Raw genomic sequence first — 17,500 nt, forward strand, 5'->3', positions numbered from 1 at the left:
CCTCCCCCCTGAACCATCCGGGCCACACGTTCACTCTTCAGGAAGCCCTAGGATGAGAAGGAAAACAGAGGCGTTTTATGTCTTTTCATTATCGGTGAGATTTCTTTTTCATTTCGTTTCGTGAGGCTGAATGGTTTTAGCTCTTCTACACAATACTACAGGTCTATATGTGTGCGCTGTGACCGGTTTACACAAAGCTTGATTTAGAGTACATATGTAGTAAATTGTAATACTGCTTGCAATACCAAAACACATCTTATTTATTTAATTGGCCCAGCAGTGTTGTCTTGGGGGAAAGAGAAGTTGTTGAAGCATGAACAGCACAGCAGATGGAGGAGAATCAGTGCTCCTCACTGGGAGTAATGGAACGGAACAAAAGCAGTTCAGCCAGTGAATCTCACAAAGCAGGGGAAAAACCTCAGAGATGCCACAAGATAAACACAACAACACGGAAATGGAACACATGTTTTTCAATGAATAAATTGAGTGTTTTTTTTCACCTCAATTAATACATTGTACTAGAAAGGGATTTGGTTTCAGTATTGTTTAAATCATGTGTGGATGAGGAAAATGAGAACTCATAACATAACATGATCATTAAAATATGTCACTCGTGCCATAAAAAAAACACTTGCTTCGCGAACACATTTTTTTGTGTGCATTATAACTATCATATCGGTCATGATACCATTTGGACATCTCATTTTCAGGCATCATACTGAGCTCAATGTACTTGAAAGCTCTTTGCCGACACAATGCTGGAGAGCCCATCTACCCAGAGCTGAACACAGAGAGAACATCTGGGCAGCGACATCCGACAGCTGTGGTGCCAACAACTTGGAAAACACCAGAAATCAATTTTGGTCCTTGTTTGCCAAACTGTGTGATTCGAACTGTGCAGTAACTTAAAACAATTAATGTTCAAAATAATTTCTATCCCAATGGAAATAAGACACAATCACGGCGACAACAAACCTCAGGAGATAAAGACCTAAAAAACAATTCATAATTGTTAGTCTCTTTAGACCAGCTTATTTGCCAGGGAACACAAATGAGCTAAATGCCATCAGCATTAAGGTTTGTAAAAGTACTCATCAGTTTCTCATTTTACTATTGAGAATTGAATCTATCGTTCCAATGCATCCGTTTTTGCCACATGCCACCTTTTCTATTTATAGATGTTGCACCATATAATGCTTTTTTGTTCATTTTTAAATGAAGCCAGCTAGGAAAGCCTGTATTTTTCTCCATCTTGTTTTTGTATGACCTAAGCACATGGCAGAGTCAGGTCCTGTCTAATAGGCTAATGATGCTTTGTTGTGTGCTCTGCATCCTTACTAGCTACTGTTGACCAGACTTTCCTCTTAGGGATAAAAATCGACTTAGAACGGAGAATGCTAAGATTCATCAATAATCAAAAACAACTGGCTTAAGATCCACTGCCTGTCCACAATAATAATGCTAAATGTTCACCATTCCATGGCATGGCAGGTTGTGACTGAATGTAAAGCACCTGCAGGGGTGACTGCCTGAGGAGGGATCTCATCACCATTCTCTTGTCTCACTAGAGGACGGTTCTGGCAGCAGGAGGCTAGATGAGCAGGGCAGGGCAGGGCAGGGGCTTTGTTGTTCACTAATGAGGTCTGACCTGGAGCCACTCCCAGGATGAGACCCATGAACTGCTGTTGGCTCTCATGTCTGGGCAGACACAGCACCAGCACCAGCACCAGCACCAGCATCAGCACCAGCACCAGCACCAGCATCAGCACCAGCACCAGCATCAGCATCACCACAGGACACTGACAGCACTGGGATGGCTGTTGCCAGTCCACACCGGCTCACCCAGTCTGGCCAGACAGATTCTGACCGTATCCATCATCTTCCATTTACTGCACAACTCTTCCAGACCACCGAGTCCTCTCTTCAGATATCAATATGTAATCCAATGCATAAAACATCTGTTGCACTCACTTTGTTCCATTAACATGTCTGAAATGTGTGATAATCCTTCACCAACCAGCCAGTACATTTAGCCTAAAATATGTCAAATCATCCGACTATGATCTGCTATGAAGTATGACATGTATTCCCAAAGATGTATCAGGCCAGTGATGCAAGCATGTTTTCTATTCTCTATTCTGGGCACAAAGCGTTCACCTCCGCTCCCTCCCACCACGGGAGAGGCACAAATGGCACTGATGACGTGAATACTCACATTATGGAAACACTTCCCACCTACAGGACGTGTTCTGCGTCACATTTCGTGTCATATGTATCGTCTCGAAAATCATCATATCTTTAAATACATTTTCACTGGTGTATTCATTTCCGCATTACACCAACAAATAAATGGATTTACTGACAACCACCTAGCAAATAATGACTTGCAAATGAGGTGAATGACATGCAAAACGATTTAGTTTTGTTTTTGGCATTTTTTAAAAGTCTTTTGTTCAGGTGAACTTCCTCTACAGTAATGGTTAAATAAAGTCTTTTGAAGTTATTCTTCCCTAAGTTTATCCGTTCTTACACTCACATGCGTGCACACATCTGTGAACATGTGTCTATCGTAATGCTGAAGCATGCCTTCACATCTCACTGAGACAACACTATTGTATATTTCACCCTTCTCTACCAATTGAATCATTGCCAGTTTCCTGGCTGTCCTGTGGTAGCTGCGGTGCCTGCTTCCTGCTGCTCTGGCCGGGCCAACTGGGTTCAATAAAAAAAGCCCCACCTGCATCTCGGTCAAGATCCAAATCTGATCGAATCGGTTTGACCTATAAGAGGGCTCTTTTTTGTTATGCCATCCATGTGCCTGTCTCTCAAAAGCCCTTGGCCCTAAATGTCAGATCTCTTGGACACCTGTGGAAACATCTGGGACTGCCAGAGACTCTGAAGGCTCCTGCTTAATGCCTCCATTTTGTAGCACTACAAATGTCAGACATTATTACTAATGAATCGACCACCAAGAGACTTCCTTTCCCCCCACTGCTCAGTGTAATTGGAGGTTGCAAATCTCATTCAATTATTTATAACCTACAGAGCTTCGAGCCCCTCTTATTTCTCAGTTAAGAGATTAATAAGACAGACGCTGTTCGCATCCTTTGATTGTATAATTAAAGCTAATATCAGCACAGATGAATACAGCTGCTGTGGAGGAGCACTATGACCAATATCTTCATGCTCTAAAGGGCCACTCTGTACACTCAGCCTTAGCACTTGCCTTATAGGGGTCCAAAACAAACATTTTGTATACTATACGCTGAAAATATGCAAACTCACTCTTTATGTTACAGACTCACAGATTTATAGACTCACCATAATGTGATAAAAGGAGACTAACACCTACACACATTTTCTCTCTCTCACACACACACACACACACACACACACAACACAAACACACACACACACACACACACACACACACACACACACACACACACACACACACACACACACACACACACACACACACACACACACACCCATACATCAGCATAGTGACATGTTTAAAAAAAATCCAATAAAGGTTATGATGTTAGGAGCACCTGCAGGGGAGAGGGCGTTTTAAAATATTCATTGAGGTGTCAGAGCGGCTTGTGCTCTGGAAACGCGCTGCTTTGAAGAAAGCCTGCATCTGGTCTCATGAAAGACTAGACGAGGAAGATGCAGTTTCATTGTAGGAGCAGCACAAATAATGATCCTCACACAGCCATGTGCCCAGAAGACATGAATGAGCACAACATGCAAAACGCAAACCTAACTACTCCATACAGTTATTATTGAACTTTCAGTGGCTCCTGCAGATAAATGATGGCATAGACCCGTTTACAGGTCATTATCTGATCCCTCATGCATAAAACATCTACTGCAAAGCCACCATACTGAGAGCTATTCAAACATGTCAGTGTCCACACAGGCACCCTTCTCTTCCCTCACACAGTCTACAGGAGAAATTGGTTTCATAAAGTCTTAGTTATGATGTTGACCTTTGAAATGTTGCATTAATACTAAACTAGTCTAGTTTATGATGTCCTAGCCATCATAAACTAGACTCTCAGTAAATGTGAAGGGATTAGTGGAGAGTGGAAAGTTCAATCAATTAGGGATGGGCATTCGATTAAATTGTCTTAATCGATCGTCGGGAGAATTAACGATCGATTTTCGATTAATCATTAATATTTTTATTTTTATATTAAAATTCACTATTTATAGGCTATATTAAAATGCAGTGAAAATAGAAAAAACACAGCGTGTTTCCTCATTGAGATCTTTATTACCAGATGAACAACTCTTGTGGCAGTTAAACTTACAAGATGGACAACTCTTGTGGCAGTTAAACGGGATCCGTTCAATGGTTACACTTGAAAATATGCGCTGCTGTACTCTTAAGCAGCGGAGCCGACAGCTGGAAGCCGGTGCTCATAAACACAACTGACCTTCGTTTTTTTCTTCTCTCTAACTAATTAATCTCACATTTTGAAATTCATTCATCTAGATTCATCGTGATTAAAAGTTTGTTTTCTTCTAAAGACTAAATCTTATAAATTAACGAGTAATCACTTCAGACAGCGTGTATTTTAGACACTGTTGTTTAATTGTATTTTTTTCGTGCTCTCTCGCCATCAGCCAAGGAATGTATGCGAGACACAGTGGTGCCCCTCGACGGTACATCGTAAGAATTGTCCCCTAAAGCAATTCGAATCACCTCAGTCAGCCCACCGTCTTCAACTATGTTGCTGGGCCGACAGTCACCGGCAACCTAAACTGCTACAGCGTTGGTAACCTTTTCACGGACTGGTCTAGTTAATTTCCTAGAGAAGTCGTGGAGTGTGGGTTGGCGACCATCTAACCTGGGACTGCTTTCTGTCGGGTGCTTTGCATTAAGGTGATAACTTAAACACGAGCTGCTTCTGTGATAGCTACATTCAGCTTGACAAATGCTACATACAACTTTAGTTTTGTCGATTGTTCTGTCATTTTGCCTCTTAAACAGAAACTTTCCGCCCAACAATCCCTCAGCTCTCTCCATCTTCAACTACCGTCTCGGTCTCTTCTATCTAACTGACTGCAGACAAGTGGCGGTTTCGTGCCATGGGTCAACGCGCACCGGAAGTAAACAAAGTTGCGTTAACTGCGTTCAAATATTTGATTGCATTAATCTCCGCCACAATAATCTCATAGAATAACGCGTTAACTTTGACAGCCCTAAAATAAATAAATTACACGCACACTACGCAGGAGAACATGTTTTAATCGATGAAAAAATTATTTCATCAAGGAAATTCTTAATGATCAATTAATCGATCGTCGATGAATTATGCCCATCCCTACAATCAATGCCAGCACACAGTACACATCTTTCCATCTGAGTACCAACACTGAGCCTTAGCCTCTTGCGGTGACTAGCTGCTAATTAGCTGCATCAATATGGACTCCAGCGTTCTCAAGTGACACCGTGGCAGTGACCCATATGATAAAGAACATGGTGAACATGAAGTTAGGCATAAACAGATTCCTACAACATTGCTAACGGCGCATAAGATAACAAGTGCAACACGCTCTCTCTGGAGAGTAGCACGTGCCCTTTATCCACATACATGGAACAATACGATACAATACAGGAAGATGAAGTCTAGAAAAGTGTCAATTTCAAAATGTTACCGTCAACCCTTGGGCAGCATCTCTGAGCAGTGATATATCTTTGCCCGTACTACTCATTGTATATTCAGTGAATTGAATTGAAGTGTTACCAGGGGACAAAGTTTCAGTGAACCACAAATCAAATGTGTTCAATTTTCAGCAATAAGAATTAGCTTCTGCTAGTCAGAAGACAGGCAAGGTGACCATCGCAGTACTTCCCAGGGTGTCCACAGAACGCTCAGTGACAGTTGTCTAGCTGTTGATTCTTAATCAAATTCAGTACATAGGTGGGATGTTCTGATGATGAAAAGTATGGTGGCCGCTGAGCCCAGTCATATCAGACATTCACTGGCCCTCATGAACTGTACATAGGAGGCAGATGGTGTCCCTCTGCAAACACTTCCTGGTTGGATGAGTCCAGCTGTGCCAGGTACGACATGAAAGACCTTGTGGTTGAGAGGCTGGTAGGGTGTGAAGGAGCTTTTACATCTTGTCTGTTTTACTTTTGATCATTTTGTAAAAAAAAACTTTTTGATTATAAATGCTGGTCTATTGAATGTTGCACGAGAATGAATGCTGCCAACCACTATTCAGAACTCCAAAGACTTTCAACCTTTACTAGCTATTGATATGGTACTTTTCCAAATTCCAAATTGATAGTTTTCGTATATTTTATGACTGATCTCTGATTTTCAACACTGTGGTAGACATCACACTTTGTGTGGCGCCTCCATGTGTTCAATTGAATTGATCTGCTGTGGTGTTGAATAGTTGATGCCTGTCCAATCGGGTGAGATCACCAACATTATATTGGTGCTGTTGTCAGGATAGGTCCAATATTATCTTGGTGGCCCTCGCTCGTGAGGAGAGTATTCACATTAATGCACAATTGAACACACTTTTCTTTGGTTCATTGTACATATTGTGCTTACATGCTTACATGGTGCTGACCGTGGGAGGATGGTGCCATTTTACCTACATTCATTGCTGTCCCTGCAGTATTCTCAATTACTGTACAGCAGGGTAAAAAATAGGGTTCCCCGTCTTTAAATCATGTAACTGTTAATTCATCCATCGTGAGTCAAATCCATTTTTGTAAACATATTAGCATGACATAGATATCATTTTAGATCTGAGCAGGAGGTATGATTTAGATCAAAAGTTCAAAATTCTGAGACAGATCTGTATTCATTCTAAAAGTTTTTTTTACACTTAATATATTATATATACACAAGTAATATATATTTTAATTCTAAACTTCCATGACTGAACCTTCTTAACCAGATGCAAAAACGTGGAGCACCGGGGTACGTTGAACACTGGCGTCTGTGCTGGGTCTCCTGCCCTTTAAGTGCACCATGTCATTCAACCTCTTGAAGCTCATTTCCTTCCTGGCCACTGCATGCATGCTGTGCAGGATCAATTTTCATAAGCACTTGAACAATTGAGTATGATTATGAGTCGGTACCAAATAACATGTGTGCAGTGGTCACAATCAGCTATTTGCTTGTCACTGGAGTGAAAGGGAGAGATTTAGCCTGAGGTGAAACACTTAGTTTAGGTGTTAGCTGCATCCAGACAGGATATTTCAGCTTATAGACATGAGAACAATGTGGGCTAATGACACGTCAATGACAATGTCAAGTTAAAATGAAACAAAAAATGTATACTTTTAAAGTTTCCTAGCTTTGAGAATAACACTTTTCAATGCACTCTTTGAAGGCCTGGAATCTGACAGCTTTTTCAGCTGTTACAGTAGAAAACCTCAGAACATCCTTAAAATAGCTTGTTGCTGAGGTGACATGGGCAAGTGAGTGTCTATGTATTTAAGTGTATGTGCATGTGGAAATGTGAATAGATGTGTACCATTTGGTAATGTGAATAGATGTGTACCATTTGGTAATGTGAATAGATGTGTACCATGTGAAAATGTGGCAACGATGAAAGAGGCACTGTGCAAGGTGGCCATGGTGGGTAGTGGAGTGAATTGTTGTGCCCTAGTCTGTTTCTAAAGGCAATTTAATTTGTCTACTCAAATTAAAATGCTCCATGAATACTTGGCAGAGAAACCCTTTGGTGCAGTAACAGCCTTAAGTCTTTTGTAGTGATTAAGTACCACCTTTTCACATTGTCCTGCACTGTTTCCCCATTCATCAACAGATTGCAACAGCTTCTCTTGTGATATTGTGTAGAATCGTTTTTTTTCCATTCATTTTCCCTTCAATTTTAAAACGTCTCCCAATCCCTGTAGATGAGAAACCTTCCCACAGCCTGATGTTACCACAGGGATGGGGTTGGACAGATGGAGTGTTAGATTTACACCACGTGGCATTTTGGTCTCATCTGATCATTAAAACCTTTTCTAACACCTTAAGCAACCTCCATACATCATTTAATGTGGATCTTCTTAAACAATGGCTTTGGCCCCCTCCCATAGAGGCCAGGTTTATAGAGAGCTCTTTAGATTGTGGACTCCTACACCTCTACCCAAATTCAACCTACTGAATTTTGTAGATTTTTTCGGGGTGATGGCTGCACTTGAGTGGCCTCCCTCACCAGTTAATGTCTTGCAACTTCCACTTTCTTCTTCTGGATCCAATGGAGCTGTGCAATGCAGTTGGACATGGAAGCACTTGGATATCATCCTCTTTTCCTCACTGAAGCATTTGAATAACTTAAGTCTTCATTTTCACCTAGCTAAGGACCCGGAGACTGAGTGGTTTTTATCTCTACTTGAATCACTCATATGTAGTACCTAATTATGATCAAACAAGTGGCACCTCTATCATTTCTGAATCATTCTGAATCTGGAACAGGCACAGATGTTGAATACTTATTCAAGTAATATATTTCAGGTTTAATTTATGTATTTGTAATGTTATCATACAAATAACTAGTTTTGCCTTTGTAAATACACTATGGCATAAATGACAGAAACCCTGATTGGGAAACTATGTGTACAACATTATTGTATCTTCTGGTTCTCAGTAAAAAAAAAGTGTGGGATCCACGGGCCTCCAGTGGTTCCATGGGGTACTCGAGAACCTGCTGCTCTGAATGATACTAATCTCAGGTGTACTTCAAGTAGTGAGACAATCTGACCGATTGGTGATTCTATATAAAAGAGAATGTTCCCATGTGTCCACTGAGCCCTGTCAGTGAACCTGTCCACAGTTCCCTCTAATGTATTCTGTGATGGTCATCTGCGACAATCTACAATCAGATTGGCCAAAAAGCAACCTTTATTTAACGATCATGGTCAAACTGCAAATTGGCCAAACAGGAATAATATGATTGTATCAGCCTCTCAACAATCACTTCCTAGAATATAGTTGCAATTCATAAATACATGTACCTAATCCATGGGTATATGTACAAAAAATGTTCCACAATGCTTGCAGATATAGTCTTTATTCAGAGGGCTGTTCTGCATTCGGCTTTAAGAACAAGGGGTGACTGAAGTTTCCACTTAGAACTTTAAATGTGGGTAGAAGGGTTCTATAGTGGTTCCACAAAGAGATGTCTGCTGGTGATTTCCCTTTTATTTGTGATTGATTAGTCTTGAGGGGTTTGATCTATCTGTCAAACAGTAAAGCACTTGGGCCTGCACCAAAGGAGCGGCAGTGAGGGTTTCCTGACATATCTTGCAAGGACAAATTATCAAAGTAACTTTCTTAAGATGATCAGAGTGAACCCTCTTGCCCACCGGTGCTGACTGCTAAGCAGCAGCCAGAGGACACAGATCCCAGTTCAGCTATAGTCTTTGGCAGAATGTGAAGAGGACACAGATCCCAGTTCAGCTATAGTCTTTGACAGAATGCTTGTTGATAACTCGTTGATTTGCTTTTGTCCTTAATAAAAGCAATTTTTCTACTACAAGATTATTTAATACACAATTTTAGGATTAAGAAAATCCCTCCATACTTTAAAACCATTGTGGAATTTGGACTGCAATCTTGTAAAGCAGAGCTGGCTGAATTGACCACCAAATTCAATATTTTGCAATTATTCTCTTAGGCAATGCTGAAAAACACAACACACCATTTGAGCCCAAAGTAGTCTGGAAAATACTGAGGTGTCAGTTAGGCCTCAGTGATTAAAGGTTCTAATTATATCTTTCAATACTGCAGGTCCGCTAGTGGACTTACAGAATAAATGATATTACTAACCTACTAATACAACGGAAATTAACGTATTGATTATACTGAATCAGTTGTCTGCGTGCGTGTGTGTGTGTGTTTGTGTGTGAGTTTGTGTATGTGTGTATGTGTGTATGTGTGTTTGTGTGTGAGTGTGCGTGCATGACTGCATGTGAGTGAGAGAGAGAGTGCAGTTCATCAGCTGTCAATCAAAATGTACTGTCTCTACAGATACAAGGCCTTCTATTTGGACATATTTGAACTTTACCATAAATAGAGTGACATGCCCTCTGTGTGTGTGTGTGTGTGTGTGTGTGTGTGTGTGTGTGTGTGTGTGTGTGTGTGTGTGTGTGTGTGTGCGCGTGTGTGTGTGTGCTAGATCACTGAAATAGAAACTGACACTTGTACACAAACTGAGCTACCTACCTTGTACTCATGATGTCTTTCAATAGAACATTGTTGTTTCTTATTTCTTTAACAATTTGCTAAGAATGCTTCAGTCATTTATCATATTAAAGTGAGTCCATCTCTTAAAAACTATAAAGTTGCAGACTTGCAGACTGCTGTTAGGTCACATATCATTGTGATCTGTGCCTACTTAGTATGTTTGCTGGTTTGTGTATACTTCATTACTAAACAGCCACCTTATGAAGTACATAGAATATGATTTAGTTTGCCCCTAAGACTTCATATTGCAATAAAGTCTTATAGTGCTATAAAAGGAAAAATCAAACTCCAAACCTGCTTGAATGACATGTTGAACTATATATAAAGATCATTTTCAGTGTACTACACTCAGCAGCATGACACACTAAACTGCAGTAGGTAAAAGCACTTCTGACTAGAGATCATACATATAAACAATAATCCCAAATGTATATCGTCAGTGACAAATGATGTGTTAAGTGTATTGTGAAATATGTTATACTATTTCTCATCCATTCCCAGGAAGTTTAACACAAGGTTAAGGTTTTCTGAGTTGGTATTACATGCAAATTGTAGCCTGTGAAGGGAAGAGATGCTCCAGGGAAGCAGAAGCACAATAATAGTAAATGTCCAACTGGCTAGCTCTTGGAACTAGTAGGTCGGGGGGGTATATCTACCTAGACATTAAGATTACATGAGTGACAAAAGAGAAAACATTTTGTTTTCTTTTTTATCTGTATATAACCTACCGTATATGTATGTGTTTTGATCCTCAAGTTTGCCTGGGCAATTCTGTTTCTAATGGCCATGTTAGTATTGCTTTACTGACATGGCCATAAGAAACAGAATTGTTTCAACTTAATTGAACAGAGAGAGAGAGACAGAAAGAGAGAGACAGAAAGAGAGAGAGAGAGAGACAGAGAGAGAGAGAGAGAGAGAGAGACAGAAAGAGAGAGACAGAGACAGAGAGAGAGAGAGAGACAGAGAGACAGAGAGAGAGAGAGAGAGAGAGAGACAGAGACAGAGACAGGGACAGAGACAGGGACAGAGACAGAACTCATCTGTCATTCTACTGTATTTGTTACGAGCCGTACCATTTTTATAGTATGATAGTTATAATTATTGGTACATTTGCTATGATCTTATATGTCGCATGCTTTGTGCATGATGCTTTGACTGTGGGTCGCATAGTCAATTTGTCCACTACAAACCATAACCATTTTCATCCTTTGTGTCTCAACAGCACAGCTGATATTAGTTAAATAATGCATGCATTTTAGCAGGGCTTGAGGGCTAACTGTTGGTGTATTCAAGTAGATATAGTAAACACTACTATGTGCGCTCATGTGTGCATTCTGTAGATGAAAATGACAGCAACATTATTACAGGGAAACAGTATGCCAGTTGAATTGAGTTGACATGTGACATTACTGTAATGAGCTGCATCAGCATTCAAAACTGATTTAGGCTTTAAACCATCTCCCTTTGCGCTCTTGTAGTTCATAATTTGACCTCTTCACAAGACAATGTGAAGTGTCATTGCTCAGTAGCAGAGGATCACTATAACAGCACAGATCACTATAACAGCAGAGGATCACTATAACAGCAGAGGATCACTATAACAGCAGAGGATCACTATAGGGTAACAGCAGAGGATCACTATAACAGCACAGATCACTATAACAGCAGAGGATCACTATAACAGCACAGATCACTATAGGGTCTAGATCACTATAGGGTAACAGCAGAGGATCACTATAACAGCACAGATCACTATACGGTAACAGCAGAGGATCACTATAACAACAGAGGATCACTATACGGTAACAGCAGAGGATCACTATAACAGCAGAGGATCACTATACGGTAACAGCAGAGGATCACTATAACAGCAGAGGATCACTATACGGTAACAGCAGAGGATCACTATAACAACAGAGGATCAGACATGGAAATGAAAGCAGTGCACACAATACAACACACACACACACACACATTGATGAATAGAGACATCTTTATCATTACATTCCATTAGTCTGCATATCCTCTGCAGATTATGACTACGCTATAAAAGGAGACCATTAGGATTTTTTTTTTGAGCATTCCAATATATAAGGGGTGGGGGTGATTAGGTTGTTGAGCATTCCGATATATAAAAGGTTAGGGTGATTAGGGTGTTGAGCAGGGGCGGCTTGTCCATAAGGGCGATTGGGGCGACGCACTGCCTAGGAAAAAAAAAAAAAAAAAAAAGAAAAACCTCCTGATGTATAAACGCAATATCCTTGTAAGTCGCGTCGACATGTAAATTTAAATGTAATAATTATTTTTCTGTCGGATTCTACCACTAGACCGTCTGATCTGCCTCTGTATGTCATTGTCGAATCAGGTAACAGTCGTTCAGTCAGCCTAAAGTCGTGCTTCAAATGGCCCCGCCCCTTCTGGGGCGATTTGGGGTGAAATGAAAATCGCCCCAGACCTCTCCCATTGACTCCCATGTTAAATCCATTTTTTTTCACAAAACAGAGCTCTCAATGCATTCTCTATGGCTTCCGGGAGGGCTCGCCACTCCATGTCGTGTCATAAGTAGTGGACGTAAAAGCCTATACGAACGTCATACAGCTTCGACGGAGGCATATTCTGTCAAGATGGCTGCCCTGTTCAGTGCAATAACTCGATTCGCTCTTTGACAGAAACTCCTTATTAGTCGGTGTACTAATGAAGATACATTGACAACAAAACAATTAGGACTTCCTAGACCAGGGGTTTTCAACTGGTTTTGTCCCAGGGACCACCATTCTGACTAGAAAGTAATTTGCGGCCCACTGATGTGCCTGCACGCGCGTGCGTGTTTGTAACTGCCGCTGCCACGCCCCCTCCCCCTGCACAGATATTCTGCCTATAACACTTAAATATGTGAAATTATCAGGGTACATCGCTAGCCGCCGCCACGCCCCCCTCCCCCTGCACAGATATTCTCCCTATAAGACGATATTTTCACGATATTCAAGAGTAATCTGGAAATGTGTTGAAATATCAAAGCGAATTTATACAAATAAAAATATTCAATGGTAAACTGATCAACATAGGCTTATGTCGCGGACCCCCTGCAATGCCGTCACGGACCCCCTGTTGAAAACCCCTGTCCTAGACCAAATGTATCCATTCAACAGGTTTCTATAAAAGGGAGGGAAATCCTACATCCAAGAATTGGAACAAAAGAAAACCGCGGTCGCGAAGTGGCTAACGCGGTCTGTATTTCATATACCACAGTCACTTTTCATAGGTTTCACAGTGTGTTTCACAGTTCGCTTCTTGCACTGAATAATTTTTTATGTGATGACTTATTTTGCTTTTGTAAGCCAATACTTTCAAGATCAGTCAATAAATATTGTTGGTTTTGACTTATGTTACCCCTTCTTTATGATGTTACTGGACTGTGTCCTGTTAAGCTATGTTACATCATACAACATTTGAGACACGTGGATAATGAAAAAGTGGGATAATTTAATGTGGAGCCACATCATGTTTGCTTATGAAGGCTCCTGGATGCAACTTTCTTCCATAGCTTTCCACCTGTAACTTGCTACTCTAGCTATGTAGCAAGAGGGGACATATTACTGTTGTGTGCTGCCAACAGTGGACAAAAAGGTATTGCTGTATGAGTTAATCAGCTAACTTAATGTACCTACTGAATGGGTCGCCTTAATCATTATCAAAAAAATTGCCCCCCCCCCCTGAGAATTTTTTCAGGAGCCGCCACTGGTGTTGAGCATTCCGATATATAAAAGGTTAGGGTGATATATAAAAGGTTAAGGTTAAGGCGATATATATAAAAGGTTAGGGTGATATATAAAAGGTTAAGGCGATATATATAAAAGGTTATGGTGATTAATGTGTTGCTGGATTGTTGCTTCTGTATAGGTGCAGGCCATTCCACGACAAGTGACAGTACAAATAGACAGTACTGACTTCCTGTTCCTTCAGCAGAGATATTTTGCATAGTTTAGGCCCAGTCTATTTAAAGAGCTCTATTTGCTTTGTGAGGTTTATCCTCACTACAGCTGGACATACAGTATGTCCCCTATAGTCTAAAGGGGTTTTGGAATTCATGTATAAGGTAGATGAGGGTTTTTGATTTTTGCTAAATGTCCTTCCCATGCAAATGCTTTTAGCGACCCAGCTCTGGACATTTGTAGTCCTTATATCTTATACAATGGCAAGGCAGATATCAGTTCGTTTTCCCATTTAATTCATAAAGTGGGATAAGCTATGATGAACCATTTCCCCACGTGCATATGTATCTATATTTGAGAAGAGGAGGTCTCCAAACACAGGGAGAGATATGATGAATCATTTCCCTACATGCGTATGTATCTATATTTGAGAAGAGGAGGTCTCCAAACACAGGGAGAGATATGAGAAAGGAACATAACAGGAACTACTACTTTAAAACTCCTCCAAATAAGCTATTGTTGAATTAGAAAGTTTTGGGTGAAAATACAACAGTCCCAAGATGAATTCCTTCTTGAGCGATACAGACAGAGCATATGTAGAGATGGAAAGTGCAGGGGCGGGCTCAAGGGCCTGTTCAGCATCCCACACATACTCTTAAAAGATCATTGATTTCCAATCTTTTGCCAGTCAGGGTCATAATCACATTAATAGGAGACATAAAACGCCTCTTATCCACCAGACAGTAACATGCAGAGAGGTCTCTCCTCTTTATTCACTGGAGTGAACCAATGCTTGAAACAGGGAAGCACCCAGGAAGAGACATTCTGAAAGGGTGTCTTTTTCGCTTCATCACTTAAGGGTGAAGCCAGGAGGGGCCAGTGTCAAACCAGGATCTGTCCAGTTTTGTGATTGTGTTACCTTTTAAGCTACTGCCACTGCCAACATCTTTCTAGATACTAACATATCTACATGCATTGATAGTACTAACATATCATATCTACATGCATAAATATTATAGAAATCTTGCCTCATAGTAGCTGCGGATGGCGTTGCAAAATGCCTCGTCAGCTACAATCTGCGTCTCCCCACGTAGGAAGGCGTGGAAGCGCTCCTTTACGGCTTGCAGCTGCTGCTTGTTCAGCTGGAAGAGAAGCAGAAAGAGAGAGACATTCATATATTATAATTGTATTGTCAATATCATTCATCATTCTGGGAATTTCATCTCAGGCAAACACGTCATGCATTTACTCTACATTAGCAGGTATTGTATCCCAAGCTGACAGTGTCTCCTCAGGACCCACACAATCTTCATACATATACTTGTATGTTTTATACAACACATACTGTATATGGGCCATTCTACCGAATTGGTGCAAAGTGTGGTCCCACAACAATAAAAACTATTTACAAAACAATTAAGTATTCAGACATAGATATTTACTAAGAATATGTTATGGTCTATTTAAACCCAAGACATTAATTGAGATAGGGATAAGCTAAATATATACAAAATCATCATTTATAGGATACTTTCTATTGGGAAGTAGCTGTCCCTAACCCTGGCATCTAAATTTCAATGTCTGTAAATAACACTTTTTAGATTTTTTTTAGATTTTTTTCAATTATGTAATTTCAAAGATTTTCACGATTAAGTTTAAACAGAACTTGGAAGATTTAGATTTATAGTGGGTTTAATTTAAAAAAAATAAACTATACTCAAAAAATCATGTCAAGTTACCGAAACACAGGAGTTTTAGTCCATTGGCTGAGCCTGTTTTTTAGCCACACGGTAGTGACATGATCGTTTCGGTAGTGACAAAATGGAATGGTAAGTAGTTCAATCCCATCATTTTGAAATAAATGTGTTATGTGGACTAAATGGTAAAGATGTAGATAATGCTGATTTCTATCTGAAATTGTTCAGGAGAGAAAGAATCATAAGACACCAAAATGCCAAAAGGAAAAAGTGGAGCAGAGAGGCTGAGAGAATACCGACAAAGAGTGAGGGATGACCCAGTGAAACACCAAGAATATTTAAGGAAGGAAAGAGAAAGAAATAAGAAACGAAAGGAAGAAGGAAAGTTGAAATGTATCAGTGATTTATCCAACAGGGAGCAAAAGAAGGTCAGAAAAATATTTAATTAAGATTAAGCAATAAGGTTGAGGAAATATGATACAACCTTGCAAACTAAATACTGTGGTCACTACCGAAACAGTGCTGTCACTACCGAAACAGTGCAGTCACTACCGAAACACTGGATGTTTTGTAAAAAATAAAGTATATTGAGTTATCAACTAAAATGTTATGATACTGATTGGTTTAATGTATGTTCAATTTCATCAATCATCAACTCTGGAATCAATATGATCAGTATTTTGCATTTTACAAAGAAATATTGCACTTAGATTTTGATGAATTGTATAAATTGAACTTTGAAATTTGGTAAAAAAATAATTTTTATTGATTTCATTGTGAAAACCTTCAAGAAATATTTGTAAAAATACTCTTCAGAAAAGGGAAGGAAACACAATCTGAACAGGTTAATAATAATACGTTTTTCCTATAGTTTATTACTATGTTTCGGTAGTGACAATTTTTGGGAGAGGAAAAACATTCCAACACATTCTGAAAATACAATATAAAAATTGACGGTTCATTTACTAGATATGTAGACTTTAGATATGGTACAATATATCTACGGACAAAGTTTTGGGAATAAAACATACACATTTTCGGTAGAATGGCCCATATATAAGAAGAACAAGCAAAGAAACTGACAGTATAGAGAGTATTGAATCAGTGAACTTTGGTGTTGTTAGTATCCACTGGTTGAGCTACAGGAACACAGGCTTCTCCCTTCCTTTCTATGTTTCTAATGTTCACTCTTTCATTCAGTCTCACCTATTACTTGTGTATGATACTTCTTCCTTCCTTTCTGTTTCTAATGTTCACTCTTTCATCCAGTCTCAACTATTACTTGTGTATGATACTTCTCTTCCTGTATTTTCATTTCTGCCTTGTGTTGACCTTATATATATATATATATAAAAGAACAGAACAATCCTGTCCATCCCTGACCGAGACGGACGGTTTACTTGGTCCCCGGGCGCTGAGAAGCTGCCCACTGCTCCTGGGGGGGTCCTGGAGGAAGGACGTCCCGGGATGGGAAAAAAGCAGAGCAAGAATTCACGGCGACCTCAGGCCTGCGCGTGCGTGTGTGTGTGTGTAGTGTGTCCTGGTCGCCTCCATATATATAACACGTGTGAGTTGTTTGTGCAATAAAAACTGACTGCAGTCAGCCTTGTTTGTTTGTTTGTTGATATTAGCACTC

At 40.1% G+C, this 17,500-nt stretch overlaps 1 protein-coding gene across 4 annotated transcripts in view; it reads right to left on the reverse strand.

Moving 5' to 3' along the window:
* cadps2 (Ca++-dependent secretion activator 2) overlaps window positions 1-17,500 on the reverse strand; it is a 114,276-nt gene that overhangs the window by 83,815 nt on the left and 12,961 nt on the right. For all 4 annotated transcript variants that reach the window (XM_031564143.2, XM_031564142.2, XM_012829449.3 and 1 more), the window contains exons 2-3: window positions 15,196-15,309; window positions 1-47 (exon numbers count right to left, since the gene is read on the reverse strand). The exon at window positions 1-47 is cut by the window's left edge and continues 286 nt beyond it. In XM_031564143.2, the coding sequence (XP_031420003.1) occupies window positions 1-47; window positions 15,196-15,309 (161 nt within the window). The remainder of the gene's footprint in view (window positions 48-15,195; window positions 15,310-17,500) is intronic.

The sequence above is a fragment of the Clupea harengus genome, chromosome 3, assembly GCF_900700415.2.
Source record: "Clupea harengus chromosome 3, Ch_v2.0.2, whole genome shotgun sequence".
Classification (NCBI taxonomy): Eukaryota; Metazoa; Chordata; class Actinopteri; order Clupeiformes; family Clupeidae; genus Clupea; species Clupea harengus.